The sequence below is a fragment of the Eubalaena glacialis genome, chromosome 3, assembly GCF_028564815.1.
Source record: "Eubalaena glacialis isolate mEubGla1 chromosome 3, mEubGla1.1.hap2.+ XY, whole genome shotgun sequence".
Classification (NCBI taxonomy): domain Eukaryota; kingdom Metazoa; phylum Chordata; class Mammalia; order Artiodactyla; family Balaenidae; genus Eubalaena; species Eubalaena glacialis.
The window spans coordinates 90,939,613-90,958,823 of NC_083718.1; the positions used below are offsets into that span (position 1 = coordinate 90,939,613).

General features: G+C 48.3%; 1 protein-coding gene across 1 annotated transcript; it reads right to left on the reverse strand.

Annotated features, from left to right (window-relative positions):
• Positions 1-376: 376 nt before the first annotated feature.
• On the reverse strand, positions 377-18,240 carry TENT5C (terminal nucleotidyltransferase 5C). Its single transcript, XM_061186107.1, has 2 exons — positions 18,131-18,240; positions 377-2,268 (listed from the first exon to the last, which is right to left on the reverse strand). Exon 2 carries the CDS (start codon positions 2,240-2,242, stop codon positions 1,067-1,069), a length of 1,176 nt encoding a protein of 391 aa, XP_061042090.1. The 5' UTR covers positions 2,243-2,268; positions 18,131-18,240; the 3' UTR covers positions 377-1,066.
• Positions 18,241-19,211: the final 971 nt, after the last annotated feature.

Here is a 19,211-nt window from a genome sequence, read left to right on the forward strand (position 1 = left end):
AAAAGCCTGGAGAAGGAAACCACTATTTTTGAAAAAACAAAAACAGAAATCAGCCAAAGTACTCCAGAAAACACAGCCAGTCATACTTGGAATGTGACCAAAATGGGTTTCCGATTAAAACATGGGAAGACCCTCACATCAGTTACGGCAATGACTCTAGACTCGGCACAATCCTTAGTCTTGGGAAGAGCAAAACAAAAGTGATCAACTGATGAGGGAAACAAAAAAGTGTCATTCAATAAGAATTCCTCACTTTAAAGAAAAGAAAAATTGAACATTCACGTTTCCTATTTACAATCCCCCACCACAATTCTACTGAACATTATGTTGCACAGTTTATTTTGTTTTCAAGTTACATTTCAAGAAAAGGTTTTTTTTTTTTTTTTTTCTCAGCAATATCTCACAATTCCTCGTGATAGCACAGCATCTAAACCATAAACCACTTCCAACCAGATCGTGATTCTCCAGCTATCGGCTTTGGTTTATTGAGGAGAGAAATCCTCAGCTCTGCTGACAGAGACTAAACATAAGCAATTTAGTCCCTTGAACAAAAATTAAGCCACAAGAGCACCCTCATGTTTACCATTTTCTGCGGGACTAAAATTGACACAAGAAAATAGACCATCCGCACAACTTCCACGTAAGTGCTGAGAATTCCAGGGTAGGGCCGACATCCCCTACCCTAGGCTCCAGTGAGAAGCCCAGCAGCTGGAAACTTCTACACTGCCCACGTGTTTCCCAATCTCAACGACCGCACGGAGCTCAGACGTCCCCGTACCGATGTTTGGAACACGGCATGTTAGTGTCTGTCTTGGAAAGATGTGGATAGGTCATAGTTCCTATAGCATTTTCCAAAGTGGCACTGGAATCACAGGTCCCTTTAGGGTTGGCTCATGATATACTGGAGACCCATTCCAATGGGCGCACAAAGAAAAAAAAAAAAAAAGCAGAGTCAGAGCTGAGTTCCCCTTTAAAAGCCAAACACCTACATCTAGAAGGAGGCTCCCCTACCTGAGAGCCCTCGCCCTACGGGGGTCCCCCCTGTGGAAACCCTCGGGTCCCAAGGTTAGTTGCAGGGCAGCCAGGTGGGGTAGGGCTGGCTGTAGGTGACCGGAGGGTGGGCCACGTAGTAGTTGCTGAAGCTTCCGTCACTGACGTAGGGCGCAGGCTGGTAGTAACAGGTGACGGTGGTGGCGTTGGGGATGATGTTGTGCTCGGCCAGCACGCGCAGCGCCAGCAGGGAGATGAGGTTCAGGGTCTGCCTGCGCTCGTGGCCCATGAGGCACACGGTGCTCTCATTCACCACCCTGCGCAGGGTCATGAGGTAGTCGTACTTGCTCCTCTCCTCCTCCGCGAAGTGGTTCTGCAGGTAGGTCTCCAGCTTCCTCTGCTGCTCGAGGATGTCGGGGAAGTCGATGAAGAAGCGGGAGCACATGTAGCGCTCCAGGGTCTTGATCTCGTCCTGGTCGGCGGGCCTGAAGTCCCGCACCAGGAGGTTGCTGTACTTGAGCAGCCCCCCGCCCCGGATCTCCTCGGGGTTCTTGGTGGCGATGAGTCTGTTGCGCAGGTGGGCCAAGGCTTCCTCGAAGTCCCCGTACACGCTCTCCCCGATGACAGCAGGGTGCAGGTGCTCGGAGGGGGGGCGGCTGGAGCAGTCGTAGAAGAAGAGCAGGGAGTCCAGGATGATCTGGAAAGAGTCCACACTGAACTCGAACTGACGCCGGATGGAGTCCACAAATTTCAGCTCCACGTTCCGCCCGTTCTTGTTGGAGAGGGAGATCAGACTCCAGCGGTCAGTGTCCGTGCACACCTTCACCAGCTTCTGGACGTACGCCTCCTTCAGAGTGACTGGGCTGATCTTGAGTTTGTTCACGCCCTCTGGCAGGAAGTTCAGGAGGGAGCACAGGACCACATCCCTGACCAGCTGAAACTCGGCCTCCGTGGGCAGAGCCACGTGAAAGATGAGGTCCAGGTCTTTGCAACCCAACCCGTTGTCCTTGACCAAGACGTGGCCGGCCGCAGAGCCGTTCAGCCGGACGTCCTGCACTTTGATGCCCGCCTCCTCCAGCCGGCCGCGGACCGTCTGCACGATGTCCTTCAGCGTGATCTCCAAGGTGGGGAAGTTGCCTCGTCCGTGGATGGGTACGACCTCGGTCAGGACCTCATGCAGCCGGCTCACCTGGTCCCAGGTGAGCACGCTGAAGGACACGCAGTCGCTGGTACTGTTGCTCTCCTCTGCCATCTTGGGGGATGTTGTTGCCGGGGAAACTGAAAGGGAGGGAAGAGAAACAGAGTTAGGACTCACTTCTATGTGGCAAAGCAGCTCCAGGGACTCAGAGGTGATGCTGGTTTCTCTCTGAACACCTCCCTTACTGCAAAGTGGCAAAGAGCACCTACTGCCGGGTGCTGCCGTTGAGGATTAAATGAGTTTAAACATGTTAAGAACAGCGCCTGCGTGGAGTAAGGACAATACACACACAAACTTACCCTACACCAAATCTGACAACTTCGGACTTTTGTTTTCTGTGGGGTTTGTTTGTTTTGCCTGTTTTGTCCGCGTGAGGGTAGGGTCGGGGGTGGAGCCTGTGTGTGAAGGGAAGCAGACAAACTGACTAAACCGAGTAACCTAAACACAACATTATTCAACAGAGGGTCTATAGGTTTTGCTAATTTTCCTTGTTTTCCATGGACATCACCTCTCCTGCTTTTGGCTCCCTAACTGCATCCTGAGCTGGTTGATACCTCGGCTACAATGCCCACACAGAGCACAGGATCCACAAGAGAAGCTTCCTTCTCTTCGTGAACAGGTGGATTCTCAACCCTGGGCTTAGTCCTGCTAGAATCAAATACGCCAATATCCTCTTCACTTACGGGAGCTGTCTGCCCCGTAACAAACAATCCTGTTATCCAGGGTAGGACCAAGGAGGTGTCTGAATGACAAAATTCCTGAGTAACAAAGGATTAGATCAGCTAAGCAGTGGAACCGCTCTGTCCAGCAAGGAGGCCCCACACAGGATGTGGAAAAACTCCTCAGGGCAGTGTGATTTTTCAACTGTATTTTGAAAAAGAATCCCTTCAGTCTACCCAAGGAGAACAAAGTTAGCACTCAGTACTAAGAGAAAAACGTGCTTCTCGCACATCACCGGCTAGAACCACAAGGTTACCAAAGTAATTTTCAACTAAGTTATATTGTTCAGAAAATGAAACAACAGATTCCCTGGAAATGCTAATATGGAATAACAAAAACGGATACATTAGAAAGTCCAGGTGCTGTGGATCCACATGGGTCCCACATTAGCTAGCTGGATGTAAAAGGCTGAGGTGCTGTCCTCAGACTTCACTGCAAACAGGAAGTTTTGCCACCCCCTTCACTTTTCTGACTTGCTAGACACACAAAATCCATCCCAACGACCTGCAGCTTCATTGTTTGGAAGCCGCTGCCTTTGAAAGCACGTCCAGCATGCATAGTCCTGGGGTTCCAACTTGGGTTTTTAGTCTTGCACTGATGCCAGGGACCCTCGCCTTATCTATAGAGCTCAGATCAATGGTTGTCGATCCATGTTGGGGGCACCACTGGACACACCAAGACGAGCTTTCCAGGAGCTGGCCATCAAGGAGGAGGGTGAGAACACAATGTCTCAATATGAGGCAGTGTGTCGGTGAAAGAAAATGTAATATGAAGGTAGAAGAAGCGTCAGTTGATCGGGGCGAACAGGAAGGCCACAGAGGAGCTCATTTATGGGGCGGGGACACAACCGACAGAAAGGCAACAAGAGCTCTCAGCTGGGGTTGAGGGGCAGAAGGCAGCCGAGACCTGACGAGTTGTCCAGTCTGGCCATCATGCGCCTCTTCTCAAGCCAGATCACAGGCCCCCTTTAGTATGTAGGTTAAGGGACTGAATTTGCTTAGTTGGCCATGGGAAAGTAGATCACGTGACTAAAGCAGGCTCCAGGAAGGCTAGTGGGGGATGGGCACTCTTCTGCTTGCTACTGAAGAATACTTGCCAAAGGGAAGGTAAACGTTTTCCTTCAAACCTGTTTGGACAGCGTTAGAAAGCCCTAGGCTGTCTAGATTATCCTACCAAAGCACTTCTAAGTTAAGGATACCAAGCAAAATTTGTGATGAAATACTTGATGTTTACTGTGGCTGGCCTTTGGTTTCAAGTCAGGTTTGGGACAGTAGAGATCTCTTTTTAATGTGCTCTATATACACTTGGTTCTTTGTGGCCCCTTTAATGATGAGCGTAGCACACATGACACTTGTGCCCACTGCGCAGGGCACTACACAATTAAGTTCAAATGATTACAGAAAGGTATGGCTCCAGCTTTGTTTTGAAACATTGCTAAACTATGATTTAGTGACATCGATTTCTGCCAGGTGTGTTGATTTACCTACAAAAATACAACTTGCTTTACTCTGTGTATCAGCTGTTAGTGTGCTTCCAAGGCTCGGGTTTCTGGTATGGGCATAAAGAAGTCACAGCAACAGAGGAGCTGCAATTCAGTCAGTACTTGGAAAAGAAGGAACAATTAATTTTAAGAAAATCTCTAGGAAGAAACTCAATAATGTTGTAGAGGAGAATAGTTGCAGGAATCACTTTTGACTCGTGCCTTTTTTTAAGGACTTGTTAAAAAAAGAAGTCATCTAAAGTCAGGACTACTCCCACCTCTAGAACAGTGGCTCTTAACATTAGAAGCGGGACATCTAAGACCAGGGAGAATCTGAGGAAAGCTATCACTCATTCTTGGCGCGGGGGTGGAGGGTGGGAGGTGTAGTATATATGCATGAAAATTTTCACATATTTTAAAATCTCTGAAATTGTAGTAGATTCAAAGTTAGAATCTATTTTAGACTGAAAATTTGTAAGGTTCTAATGGGAGGAGGGGCAGGAATAGCCAGAAAAGTTATTAAAAATTGGAATGGTGTCTACTAGCCTGGTAAGAGATATTATGAAGCTACAATAACTGAAAACAGCAATGATATTGGCAGAAAAAGGCAGACAAATAGATGAAACAGAATTTTTTAAATCTAGAATGAAAATCTAGTACATAAGGGGATTTAGTGTATAAAAAGGAGGCATTCAAAATAGTAAAGGGAAATTTTTGAGACATCTGGATAGTTATCTAGATTTTAAAAATAAGCAAGGATGGCTCCTTAGCTTGTGCCAATCTAAGATCTAGACGGATGAATCAAAGACTTAAGTGTAAAAGGATGAAACCCTAACAATACTAGAAAAACATGAAATTTATGTAAATTTACATAGACTAGGTATTCCTTTCTAAATCACATAGAAGTCACAAAAAATTGATACATTTGCCTATATAAAAATTAAAACATCTACATGGTGAAAACACCATAAAGACGTGAGAAGACAAAACCAGGAAAATACTTGTAACATTAGACAAAGCAGTCATTTCCTTAATGAATAAGGCGCTCCTACACATCAGAAATACTAGAACCCCAACATAAAAGAAGGGGCAAAGGACACGAACAGTGGCTCAGACACTTAACGTATTCAAACTTACCTTAAGGGATGGGCAAATTTAGACTTCAATGTATCATTTTTACCTATCAGATTGGCAAAGACCAAGAAGCAGACACTTTTGGTACACTGCCCGTGGGTTCCCTCTGAAGAACAACATGGGACTCTCAATTTTAAGTGGACATACTCTTTGGCATAGCAATTCTACTTCTAGGAAGTCCACTTTGGATTTAATCCTGTGAGTATACTTGCAAGTATGCACAAGGATATTCACTGAAGAATTATTTATAAAGCTACAAATAGTCATCGGTAAAGAAAGTTAAATGACTTGATGCATGTATACAACAGGATACAAATGCCTGGAGTTGTCCAAAAGAATGGTGGCTGCTCTATCTGTATGAATATGAAATGCTTATCAAGATTGATTAATAAAAAAGCAAGTGTGAAACTGTGTGTGTAAAAGCACAAGTCTATGCTTACACAATCAAAAATCTCTGGAAGGATATACAAGTAGTTCAGCTTACACCAAATACCACTGCTAGCTTGGGGTACAGGGTATAAAGAAAACTTATTTTATCTCTTTTGAATTTGGAACCTACATATGTATTAGTTGAAAAAAGTTAAAATCTTATGAGCCATATTCCAAAATCTCTCCCCTTTGAGCCTTCTAATCTGCTACCTTGTTTAATTCCTTCAATTCCTTTCCTCCTAGCTCTCCCCACCATCCCTGTAACCACGTGCCAAAACCAAATACACTTAGAAGCTTCCCCTCCAAGCCTAAAAACTGATCTCTAGAGGGGCAGGCAGAGGAGGAGGGACAGCGTTTATCTGGAATGGCTTTTAGTCAATTTTCTACTTTTGCAGTGTTTAAAAGATGATGTCCATTGTTTATCCAAAAAAACCCCAAAACTTTCAAAACAATGGATAAGTCATCTCATCTAGTGTCATTCTATGTTTAGTATCCAAAAATGTTTTCTGTAGTTTTACAAGAATTACTATTTCTCATTTCAGACATATTACAGCTATCCTCATGGTGCTGTTGGTTACTGGCTACAGTTGCAAGAACCTTAATAAATGCAGTAAACACTTTTTCAGGAACCTAAGATGCCTATAGTTGGCATCTTCCATGTCAACAACTTCTGACACATATATGAATAATGGAGTTAACTCTTAGAAAAAAGTAGTCTATATAAAAGCACAGTGCAGAACATGTGCCAAGTCCATGGTATAGTTTTTAATTCTCCCAATTGACTGTGACTTAGATCTGGAGCAGCTCTTGAAGCTCTTGAAGGCTCAAATTTAGGCTGAGTTATATTTGTTGTTTAGCTTACTAGAAGAGCCCAAAATAAGTTATCAATGCCTATTAGAAATGAATACTTTGTTTTCCCTCACCCATCCAAACAATTTCAAATATCAAAAGTACATTTACAGGTTACTTAGACAAACGCGGTATTACCAGAATAAATCCAAGTCATAGGCCCTTAGTGCTTAGATAACACACCAGAGCTTAGTGTAACGGTTTTAGTTTTAATTAACCACTTGAGAGCAACACTGATATAATCCCCATATAAAAGAATCACGTGAAACACACAGTCTCAATTCATGAAAGGCCCTGGTTAAAGGCAAATTCTAATTAGCACAATTAATGAAATAGTAACTAGAAAAAAAATTAATTTGCAGCCTGGTAAATTCAAACTAAAGTGTTTGATTTCCCTTTACTCGTCTGAGAAGCAGATGCATTGTATTTTGCACTAGAAACTGGGAAAGGTGGGAACCATGATTTCTCACTGATGTGAAAATTCAGGCACCTTTTTACAAGTGAGGATGACCAACTGCCTGCTCAGTTTAAGCTACTTAATCTTCTAAAAAGTTTGACTTGTGATGAATGACTATCTTAGGTTCCCTTGAATTCCCTTTTCTTTTAGCATCTGGCTACAGCAGAAGGATAAAATACACACATTAGTGGAAAACAAGTTTGTAGAGATGGCAGCAAAAGGTGAGAGGAAAAGACAAACTAAGCCCAAAGAGTAAACCAAGCTCCCTGAGCACACTAACTTACCCTTGTTTCCCACTGCCTGGCACACTCAAGGCAGGGTGATCTGAAAACCAGTTTGAGCCCTCATTGAAAAGAAAAAAAAAAAAAAAGTTATTTCTAGTCCTATCTTATCTAGATCCCAGAAGCAAGAGTGACAGAGGCTACGAAAGCATGAGGGGACTCCGGGTGGGCAACAGGACAGGCAGACGGACAGGTTGGAGATGAATGCTAAGAGCCCTTGTAATACGTCTAGGCCTCATGGTCGAGGGCTTGGGTCAAATCGGCACTGATTTGTTTGTGCCTGGCATTAGTTGTAGAAATGCCCAGAGTCTCCTTGGCATGTGCGGAGATGTACATCCGTGAAGTTAAAGACGGTATATATTTAAGCCTAGGTCTGTGACATCTGACATGGAAGCTCCAGAAGGTTTCATGGAAATGCTGCAGGGTGAAAGAGGCGCTCTCAGCTATGGCAGCCCATCTAGCCCACAGACAACTGAGCAGCACCCTCTTCCCCTGACCCTGCTGTGGGCTTAAGAACACAAAAGAAACTCAAACACGTTACAGCATTCCTTTGATGACAACATGCTGTTCACCGGATGTTACCCCAACGGCCTGGATCTTCCTAGTGACCCTTTCCAGCTCAGGGTCAGAGACCCAGCCATGCACGGTAGACTAAGACTGGTGACAGACTCCAAGGGAGGTGTGTATGGGGCACAAAGGCCCCTGCCGTCCCCGGCTCCTGGCCCCGGGGGAACCCATGTGCCCGTGGCTGCGATCTTCCACACAAACTCTTCTCCTCCGTGTACAACTGAGGGCCCTTTAAGCAAAAAGAAACTACTTCCTTGCCTATAAAAGCTTAGAGAATTTAAGCAGAAGTGAAAGTACATGGCAACACTCGTCATAACATCCCATCCCACCTCTTCCCTCAGCTGGCTGAGGGAATGGAAACCACAGCTCTGGGCCTATTTCTTTTTCTCCTATAAAATGAAGGTGTAGAGGTGTGTGGGCAAGCAGACAGAAGAGTACTTAGTACAAGCCACTTCACGTCCACTCCCATTAATCCTCACAAGCGCTCTGAGGAAGCGACAACTGTCCCCTGTACACAAAGAATAAGGATCAGGAAAGATTAAGCAAATTGACCCCAGATCCTCAGCTCTGGACCTAATGTTCTGACTCCTGGAACTGAAAACAACTTCCACCAAGGTCAAGTTCTGCCACTGGTGGGCGGCAGGTGGAGAGAAGGCAATAAGCTCTTAAGCTACAAACCCACACGTACACTGGGATGACCACTGCTTACTGCTACCAAAGTGATCTTTTCTAAAACAGAAATTGTACTGGTCTTATCCAAAAAACGGAGCTACCTTCTGCCAACTATACAACTGCAACGCCTTGTCTTCCCATCGGCCTTTATCCCCACTGTACACGCTGAAGACAGCAAAGCTTCGGTCAACCAGCCTTTACTGCCTGCTTGAGTGCAGGCTCTTCCTGTAGAGACGGCCACAGCCAGGGGACACCAAATGTGACTAGATGTTTGGCCAGGTGCCCTATGAGCCACCAAACTATTTGACAATGTCCCAAACAGGCAGCGAAACGGTGCTGTAAGTTCATCTGGATCGACCCATCCGATTCCTACAACAATCCTCTAAGGGAGATACTATTTCCCTACTTTCATAGGTGGGGAAACTGGAGAACAAAGAGGATACACACACTGTTAACTGTCCAAGGACGCACTGCTGGGAAGTGGCAGAAATGGGACTTAGGAGGCTTCCTAGGTGGCAGACAGCTTTGGTATACGTGTTGGGGTGAGGGCAGGGCTTTGAAGGTAAGCTGGTTGTTCAGGTAGTTGTAGGAAGGAGATAGCAATAAGAAGGAAAAAGAGAAGAAAGGTATGAAGCTTTGTTATCAGAGGGTGGGAAAGAAGTTGGCTAGAAGTATTAAGGCCCCCTGCATGGAGTAAGGCCAGACGGCAAGTGCCGAAAGCAAGGCAGAAGCATTTAGAATGAAAGTAACTAACAACTGTCAGTACAGAAACTCTCTCCCTCAAAACCATCATGGATTTGGGGGTGCATCCAGCCTGATGGGAGCCACCAGAATGAACATAATTAAGTATAGTCATGCGAATGTTTGTTGTAAAGGAACAATGGCTGAAAGATGAAGGCCTAGGATCCTCATTTCTGCGGAAGCTCCAGGATACCAGCCAGGTTGGGAGGCAGTGGTGATTTCAGAGAAAGCAAGTCCTGAAGGGAGAGAGAAGCCAGGAATGGAAGGAGCTGGGATAGTCAGCTAACTGGGCAAGCATTAAGAGGAAAAAATAATAGCACAGGAGAGAGCTTTTAGGAATGGGCTGATCCTGGTCTGGATCTGCAACTAAGGCACATGCCCTGCTCACAGAATAAAGGAACAGCTGCTGGGAGTCACTCTGGTGGCTGGAAGATCAGGATTGTGAATCTGCGGATGAAGCAACAGAACAAGACACTCCCTGCAGACAAGAGGGTAACTTTATCAGATCCAAGAACAAATAACCCAACTGGAGCTGCAGAGAGAAGGTAGGTAGATTGGCAAGAAGTGATCAGGACCCCAAGGGCTGGCACAGGAAGGAGAGCTGGAACAGACTTGAAACAGAAACAGCCTGGAACAGACTGACGAAGGCCTGCACGTTGAACCTAGGACTGGACACCTGCCCCTTTTCCCACCTGTGTGCAGTCTGATCCTTGAGATCCTTTCACCCTCGAGAGAGAGCCAGGGACTTGGAAGGACCATGGACTTGATATACGCTGCAGCAGATAAGTGGGCAAAAAGGAGAAAAACCAGGGTCAACAGGGATTCAGCCTTCTGCAGAGAAATCCTCCCTTACTCCTTGAATTCCTAGGGAGGTGAAGGTCGAAGTCATCTAGGACCAGAGGGCAGCCTGAGGAAGCCTTTTGTCTGCCAGCTGCCAGCCCCTCGGCAGGGCCCCCGGCCCACCACCTGGGAGGAGGCCACATTCTGGAGACTCTCCCACTGCCCCCAAACACACTACAGAGTCACAGATAACTGAGACGCACACCTGTGGTTCATGTACCTGGAATAAGAGTTTCGATTAGTAGACAGCCCAAAGCAACAGAACCAGATAAAAAAATGCCTTGTTTATTAAAAGGACAAGAAAATTTATTCTTTGTTAACTTTTTACAAGAAGTTATGCTTACATCTGCTCGCTCAAACACCCACAAACACACTCTACCTCAGTCCAAAGATATAAGTGCCCCACGCCACAAAGCTGTGCCTGGGGAAAACTGCTCTCAGTCAGTGACACAACAAACCCCGCAGGTGGTCTTTTCTCACTCAGCTCCAGCACATTCAGCCAGAGGCCTCAACCTATTTTCTCAGGGTTATCAGCATCCTCCTAGCCATTCAACACTGATGGGTACTAGAGTCTAAAAATTTGGTTCAATTCCCACGGCAATGGGGATGCTGCCTGAGCCAAAGGGAAAGAGTGTCCCGGACGGAAGCAGAAGAGGGAAGAGAGGCCAGTGCCCCCTCGCTCTGCCCAGGCTTTCCCAGTGGGAGGGCCCTCACAAGCGCTCCCTCCCCACTGATGCCAACATACAGTCTTCACGGTTATCAATGCCTGGGCCCCGTCCACAGACACCCGCCCTGAGACGACTCGAAACAGAAAACTCTTTCCTGTCTTTCAAAATAGGACGCCTAAGTAAGTGTGGTTGGAGAGATAACGCTGGAAGAACTCATGCTGTGGCAGCAAAACAGCATGAGACAGAATAAAAACACTGTCCCGGATGTTGTAACAGGGACACCACAGAAGTTCAAGTGCTTAAAGGAATACCCTGAATCGTTGCAAATGTAAGTATTAACAAGGTCAGAACACAGATATCTCTGGATGGGAGAGAGGCATAGAAGCCTTGATTTTTCCAAGGTGTCAGCATGATTAAGTGCTACACACTCAACTTGAACTGGAAATAATCCTTGTTGCTCCTGGGTACCTCTCTCCCTTCTACCAAATGCCTCTTTCTAAATCAGAGATGTTACCAGTCTGAACTCATTTAAAGAGATCCCCAGAGCGGGCCCTACAGTTTTAGAGACTGACTAGGCTGAGAAAAATAGGACAATTCCTAGGAGACTTTACCGTAAAGATGAACAAGTTTACATACAATCCATAGGGTTTAAGGGCTGACAGCCTCCAGGTTTTATCAAGGGCTGTGTCCACAAACTAACTTACCATCTAACTTTCTAGTTTAGAGCTTTGAACTGTTGTTAGTTGTCCAAAAGGAGGACCTCAGTCAGCTAAAGGCCCCACCTCATCACCAGCAGCATCCCGTGGGCCTTATCAGGAAAGGGACCAGCACTCTCCGTTGCTCAAATGTAGCATTTCTCCAACTTTGGCCATATGCCCCCCTTTACCGATACCTAAGCATGAGCTGCCTCCATTTCAGTGAGGATGCTAATTACACAGACAGTCCATCCCAGTTTTAGTTTTGCACAGATCCTTCCCTGCAGAGTTAACTTTCGCATAGCAGGTACCTGACCTCCAGGTACTGAGCATGGCGGCAGCAGCCCAAGTGAATATCACCAGGCTCAGTGGTCCTTCTGACATCATCACAAATACTGCTAAGAACAGAAATTTGGGTAGGAGGGCAGGGGAGGGGGGGAAGGAGTGGAGGGGTAGGATTAAAGTGAAGGAGCAAGACCATGGAGTGGTAGCTATTTCTGCACCAACTGCACATGAGGAGGCCAAACCGCCTTGTCTTTGGCGTCTTCACCTGTGTGAGCCGTACAAGCCGTGCATGTGGCGCACTGGGATGCTTATCATCAAATTAGCATTTACCAAGTCACGTGCTGCTGTTATCAGGCATCTTGTAGACACCTTTTACATGAAAGTTATTTTCTCTCCCATTTTCAAAGTTTAATTGTTGATAAGTTTTAACTGTTGATAAATTGTTAAGAGTCCTGGTCCCCTGCCAATCTCAGAAGATTTTATCTTCAGTGCTTCGAAATTCTATTATTACCTTATGATTATTCTCTAAGAAACTACAGAAAAACAAGAGAACAAGCACTGGACTAGGACTCAAACATCCTGCGTTTCAGTGTCAGGTCTGACTCACACAGTGAATGATTATCAGCAGGTGGGCCACAATGACTGAGCTTCCTTTCGTTCTGTCAGATATCTGAGTACCTACAACATTCCGAGCACTGTTCTAGGAGCTTACGGTCTATCGGGAAGCAAGAGACCAAGATCTCTGCCCCTGCAGAGCTTAGATCCTAGCTCACACTCTTCCTCCAAAACCTCGTGTTATTAACTCTTGCCTCCCATGCGAGGAGAATCGGGATTTGACAGTGAAACATTTTTGCAGATGGTCTAGATCTGTGCCACCCAATAATGTATCCACAAGCTGTTGGGCGCTTGAAATGGGACAAGTCCAAATTGAGATGTGCTGTGAACGTAAAATACACACTGGATTTTGAGGACTCCGTACGAGGGGAAAAAAAGTAAAATAACTCATTAATATCTTTATATTGATTACAAATTGAAAAGATAGTATTCGACATGATGGGTTAAACAGGATTATGTTCACCTGCTTATTTTTACTTTTTAATGTGACTACTAGAAACTTAACTGCGACTCATATTTCTACTGTCCTTCTTACAATGAAGAAACTGAAGAGGTAGAACCTAAAGGGGCAGTGGCGCTTCCAGGACCAGAACCCAGGTGTCCTCACAACTAAAGCAGCCTCAGAAGCAGGGAGGGGGTAAGGATGAAGACAACAAAGGGTCTGGGCAAGGGAGATAGCAGCAGCGCCAGTGCCCCACCCAACACCCCCAGGGCCGGCACCTGGACACCCAGCAGGTGCCCAGTTAGCGCGCACTTCATCTCTGCATGTGGGTCAGCAACCTTCCCAGGACTGGCCAAGCCCACACAGAGTCAGCCGGCTGCGGTGGTCCTGATGCCCACCTCCTCAGCCGTCGCAGCTCAGGGATAAACAGGGTGTGTCTGGAGGATAAGGGGTAGCCAGCCAGGCGAGGTGGAGGATTACCCCTTCTCCCACCCTAGTAAGGGCTATGCAAGGTGAGAGGAGCTTATGACAACACGAGAGGGTGGGAGCAGTTCAAGATTCATGGATAATTTTCTTCTCAAAATGTGTTTACAGGGAGCAAATATAGAGACAGAAACGGAACTTTTTGTGCTCATCCAATTTAAGATAAGGTTTGAAAAAAACTAGAAAATAAGGTACAAGGTAGAACTGTAAAGAAGTACTGATGAGAAGAGGCGTGGGATAAGGGGATCCCCAGATGGGGTAAGATCAGACGCCTCTGAGAAGGGTCCAAAGCTGGATTAAAATAAAGTTTGGTGAGGAAGAAGGAGCATTAACTTGCTCACATATTTGAGTGTGTATTCCATGAGGCAAGGTAGGTCAATTAGGAAGGGAGGTCAGGAAAGAACAGAAGGTCAGAAAGGTACAGGTCCTCAAAGGAGCGCATCTTCTAGAGGGAGGGGCAGTTCCCGTGAGCCCTTAAGGTGTTGGAGGTGCCGGGACGCAGAGCTGCCCAGAGGCAGGGAGAGGCGCTGGGCTAGCGCTCTCGTGGAGCTGCTGTGTGCAGCCCCAAACCAGCTCAGCGATGGCAGCGGGAAACAAAAAGTTAAAAAGAGAAAGACTCAGCAGAACGAGCACCCAGGTGACTGCGGAGAGAGAAAGGCTGGGTGCGCGTTGTGAGGCTGTGCTGGGGTGGATGGGCAGGGGGAAGAGCTTGGAGGGCGCGGGTCTGGAGCTCAGCCTGAGGAGTTTCAGCTGTCGGCCAATTAGTCGTCACTGCTCCTCGCTCCAAACCTACACCCCTGAGGCCTCCGTTTTTAAAAAGGCCCCGAAGCCACTCAGCATTTTGGGCCCGGAGCTTGCGATCCAAGAATGTGTGCCAGCACCTTGGCCCATCAGGACGCCATCTCCTGAAGTGTGCTTCCCTCTCTGAGAGGAATGGCAGTCGGATGCCAGCAGAGCACTGGATCCAGTTAACAGGCACTCCTTCTGAGTGCCAGGTCCTGCACTGGGCATTCAGCAATGAGCACAGACCCCTGCCTTCCTGGGGCTCACACGCCACTGGCTGCAACAAACCGGCAAAACCCGAGTGCCTCAAGGACATTCTGAGGCGGACCCAGCTCCTCTTGCATCCAGAGCATTTCCACAGGCCTTTTCACATACCATTCCCTTGGCCTGCTTGGCACCTGGCACAAACTACTACCTAGGAAGCACTTAACCACTTACGGACTCAGTCACTGTTATCCAAGAAATAAACACTTTACACAGTTGGGTGACCAAGACTCCCAAAGGCTCCGAGACTAAAAAACATCCTACACAGAGAGTTGCTTAACATCAGCAATTATTTCTTCACATTAGTTTTTCCCTATTGTTCCAAGAGGTTCTGCAAACAGTTCTAGAACAGGCTACAGGGCTCAGCTGTACAAAATCTATTAATTCTAAACAATTCATAAGGCTTCCTACACAGTTGGGCTACACAAAGATGCTTCCTCTAAACCATTTAAATTTCAAATATAAGCTTCCTTATTAATGCATGTAGTGAAGAGATAAAAACGTTTGAAACCAGAAGTTCCACAAGCATCACAAGAGATCAGCACTACTGCTGTACCCAAGTGGCTTTAAACACATGAACATTTCTTTAAACACAGAGGTGTCTGCTTCATCATAATACTGCTTATGCCCATTTATTTAACATGTTACAGTCAAAACACCAAGATGGCAGAAAGCATTTTTCTATATTGCCTTGTTTACCTCAGTGACAACACATAAAAGCAATGGACCTTATCTAACCAGAGTAATGTTTTATCCCAAGTAACACCTCAGACCCTGCATTGCTTCCCCTTAAACCCCGCCCCATCCCCCCCACCCCAATAACAACAACAACAGATACACCCCAGAGTCCCGTGCGAGACCGAGAAACCCAAACCACAACATCACAAGTTTAACTTAACTCATGAAACTAGTCTCGGGCATCCATAAGATGTTTTCTCGGCAACACAAAAAGGGTTTGCCACGTCCGTTCGCTGCTCTTGGCTTGTCATTCTTTAGTGACTGACACCATGCGCACAGCATATCAAAGATGAAAGTGAAGACCGGGTACTACTTAGTTGAGCAGTTGAAAAAATAACGGCATTTTCTAATTTTGTATCGAATGTGCCCAGTTTCTGGCACCGGGAGAACAAGGACGCTACAGTCCACTCTAAGTTATCTCTACTGCGGCGCAGTTCCTTGGACTCTCAGAAGTGCGAGGACTTCTCTGTTCTGACGGGTAGTGCATGATGTGCACAATGCGGCCTGGCCTTGAGCACTGGGGGAAGGCAGGCTCAGTGGGGCACTACTGGGAGGTGGGGCAGGGGAGCCTCTGCAACTCAGGATGTGATTTCGGTGGCTACTTGTACTCACAGGCGAGCTGAGCACATTAGTAGGCAGAGCCATAGGTGCTCAACCAAATCACGGTCATTCTGACAAACAGGCCAAACGCCAATCCTTTCCTTCAGTTACCCCAACTTAATCTCTGGACACAAGGCGCGTTTTGTGGAAGAAATTCAACATAAAGAGTGCTGCTGTTCGCTCTATGGACACACACTAACTTATGAAATTAGGGACCTTTGTTTGGGGTAACAATTTAGAGGCCTTCTGGCAGAGAAAAAAGTTTTCTGGCAGAGGTTAAATTTACCCACAGCTACCTGAAAAATTATATATAATCTACCAAAATCTGCTTTCTAAAAACTCTTTATTGAGAATAAATGGACTCTAAAGATGTGGGTATACCTTAAGACACAAGGTTTCAGTTATCTCAAGTAAAAGCTTGACTCCAGAGATACTAAGCTCTCCATCTTCACAAACAACAATGTCAAAGGGCAGAACCCCTGCTGGTCCAGCTCAGAGCTTCCCTGAAAGGGAAGAGAAAAGTCAGCGTTCCCTAGTCCCCACCCTAACCCCTTCGATGGCAGGGTCTCAGGGTCTCCAGTTCGGGTCTCACTCCCTCAGTAACACCTCTGGGGTTTTAAGAAGGCACAGTTCCTGGTAAGCGCTCCTACCACCCTGACGGCTGCCTGGCTGGCTGCCTGGCTTGCTTCCCTGCCAAGTTACTCACGTTGAAAGGTTAGTGTAGCCAACAATGGCCACTCACATCCCCCCCTGCAGGGCAGCTGGGCCAAGCCAGAAGTCTACTTCAGGAGGATTTAATAATCTTCCCTTTATTTCCTGGGGAGGTTCAGGCTCCCAACCCACCTACCAAATATCCTGAATACCAACTGTCACAATACAAATGATTACAAAGTCTTTATAAACGCGTACTGTAATAAGTGCACTTGAACAGTCCACGGTTTGCATGTTATAACTCCATAACAGATAAACAAACGTTATAAAGGCAGCAGGTCCCTACTTAAGACAAAGATTTAGTCAGCCCTGCAGAAGTCTTCCTCCGGACAAAAAAAAAAAGGGGTGGGGGGGGCGGAAGGGAACCGAGCTGATCCTTCCCGCGGGGTCCAACCCTAACGGTCGGTTCTAGTGAGCCCGGCTCAACTCGCGTTCTCCAGAGAAACTCGCCAGGCATTTCCCCGGAAGTCCTCCCTTCCTTCGAGGTAGCGTCGTTTTGTTTTCTCCGGCAGGCGTTCTGCGTTTAGGTGTACAGGCTACCAACCTGTACTCGTCAGGTTCGTCCCCCTCCTCCGACTCCCTCCCACCGCCGCGATCTGGACTGCGACACCTCCTGGGCACCGTGCCTCTAAGCCGCCCGCGGCCCCGCTAGCCGAGTCCACTTAACGGCCGTGGCTTTCAGACTACAGGCTAAGCAAGTTTCACTCCTCAAAGGGGAGGAACCAGGTCACGGACGCAGTATTCCCGAGAAGTTTCCGAGAGGAGCGCAGCGCACGAGTCACTCGCTTGGATCACTTTGCGGCTCTCGGTGTCCCCAGTCTAGAGCGAGTGCAGGAAAAGTTAGGGATCTCCGCCCTCTCCTTAAAACCCCGGCCCAGGTTCCGAGCCTGGGGACCACCCCTCCCCTCCCCGGCCAGATGCAGCCCCTGAACGCTGCGTCTCCAACTGCGCCTTCCGAAACCGCCGCCGTCGAATTCGCGCCCGGCCGACCGGCCGAGGTGTGCGCGCCCGCGGGAGCGCCGGGGCGAGCCCGAGAGACCGCAAGCAAGGCAGGGGTGGGGCGGGCGCCGTCGGACCCGGGGAAGGTGCTGAAGGCCCCCGTCACACACTCTTCGGCCGCCCGGCCCGCGCCCGGCCAAAGCGCAGCCTGCGCGATGCTTGGAGCAGGAACTCGCTGAAGTTTGCCAGACCCGGCCGAAGTCTCTGGAAAGTTGTGGCTCCCCCTCGGAGCGTCTCGCCTGGCCCTCGGGGGCGGGCTGTTTAGGGGGCGGAGGTGACGTCGCGGGGGCTGGAGGGGAAGGGAGCACAGGGGCCTGGCACCTGTCCGCATCTCCCCTCTGGCCGCCGTGCCCCCACCAGGCTTGGCGAAGACTGGAGCTCCGCTCGGCCGGGGCAGATTTCCGCCCCCCCACCACCCCGAGGGCAGAACTCGCGGCTCTCCGGAACCGCGCATCCTCGCACGTTTAGAGGAGGGGGCCGTGGACTCACCTGAGCAGCGGCGGAGGAGACCACAGAGGCAGGTCCTTGGCGTGGGCAGCCCCCAGCAGGAGCGGCGCGGTCACTACAGCCCCCAGGCAGCGGCACAGAGTGAACCGTCCTGCCGCCGCCCCCTCCGTTCTTAAACGGCCTGACCACGCCCCCGCCCGCCACGACCGCCCCAACCCCCGCCCCTTAGCCTGCCCTCCCGGGGGAGCGAGGGGCGGGGCGGGGCGGAGCCGTCGCCCAAGGGATCCTTCCGCCTGGGCGCTGACGGCGAGGGCAGGGCGAAAGGTGCCCTCTGATTGGCTCCTCGGGTGAATGGTTGCCGAGAGACGAGTAAATCTTCGGCGGCTAGAAGGGGCAGGGGTGCCAAAGGGGGTAGCACTACGCAGGCGCAATAGAGAGGGGCTGCGTCGACACCCCCTTAACTTTGGAGCTGCTGGGACTCCCTTTCTGCTTTCCACTACGCTCTTTTCTGCCATTCCTATCACATAACTTCTCCACCACCCCCCACACCCCGCCCAAGTTTTTCCCGTCTCTATTCCGCTCCCGCGCAGGCCTGTTTTTCTTTTGCTTCTCTGGGGATTTTCGCTTTAGTTCTCTCTCCAGGAGTGGGGAGTGAAACCTCCAAGCCTACCTCCGACGTGTGTTTTGAAGTCGGAAAAAACTTTTGGTTTCTGAGCGGGTCGAGCCTTCCTGATTCCCCAAGCAAATTGGCTGGAGGTCATTGGGGAAAGGGCCGGCACAGTTGGTTCTCCGGTGCAGTTACCACCTGTGTGCAGTTAGTGGGACTAAGAGCCGTGAGGAATCCATCGCCAAGTCTGGCAACCGTGACAGCTTCAGCCCGACTCGGAATGTCACAGAGCTCAGTCGTGTATGTTATACAACATGCAGGCGGGGCTTGGACACCGTCCAGTCACTCCATAGCAAATGGTTTCGAGTCCAGGTTCTAAATTCAGATTAACCTGGGTTGGAATCTACATTCACCACCTAACTAGCTGTAAGGCCTTGGGCAAGTAACTTAACCAACCCTCCATAAGTCTCTGTTTCCTCACCTGTACGGTGGGACTAAAAATGGAACAGCTTTGTA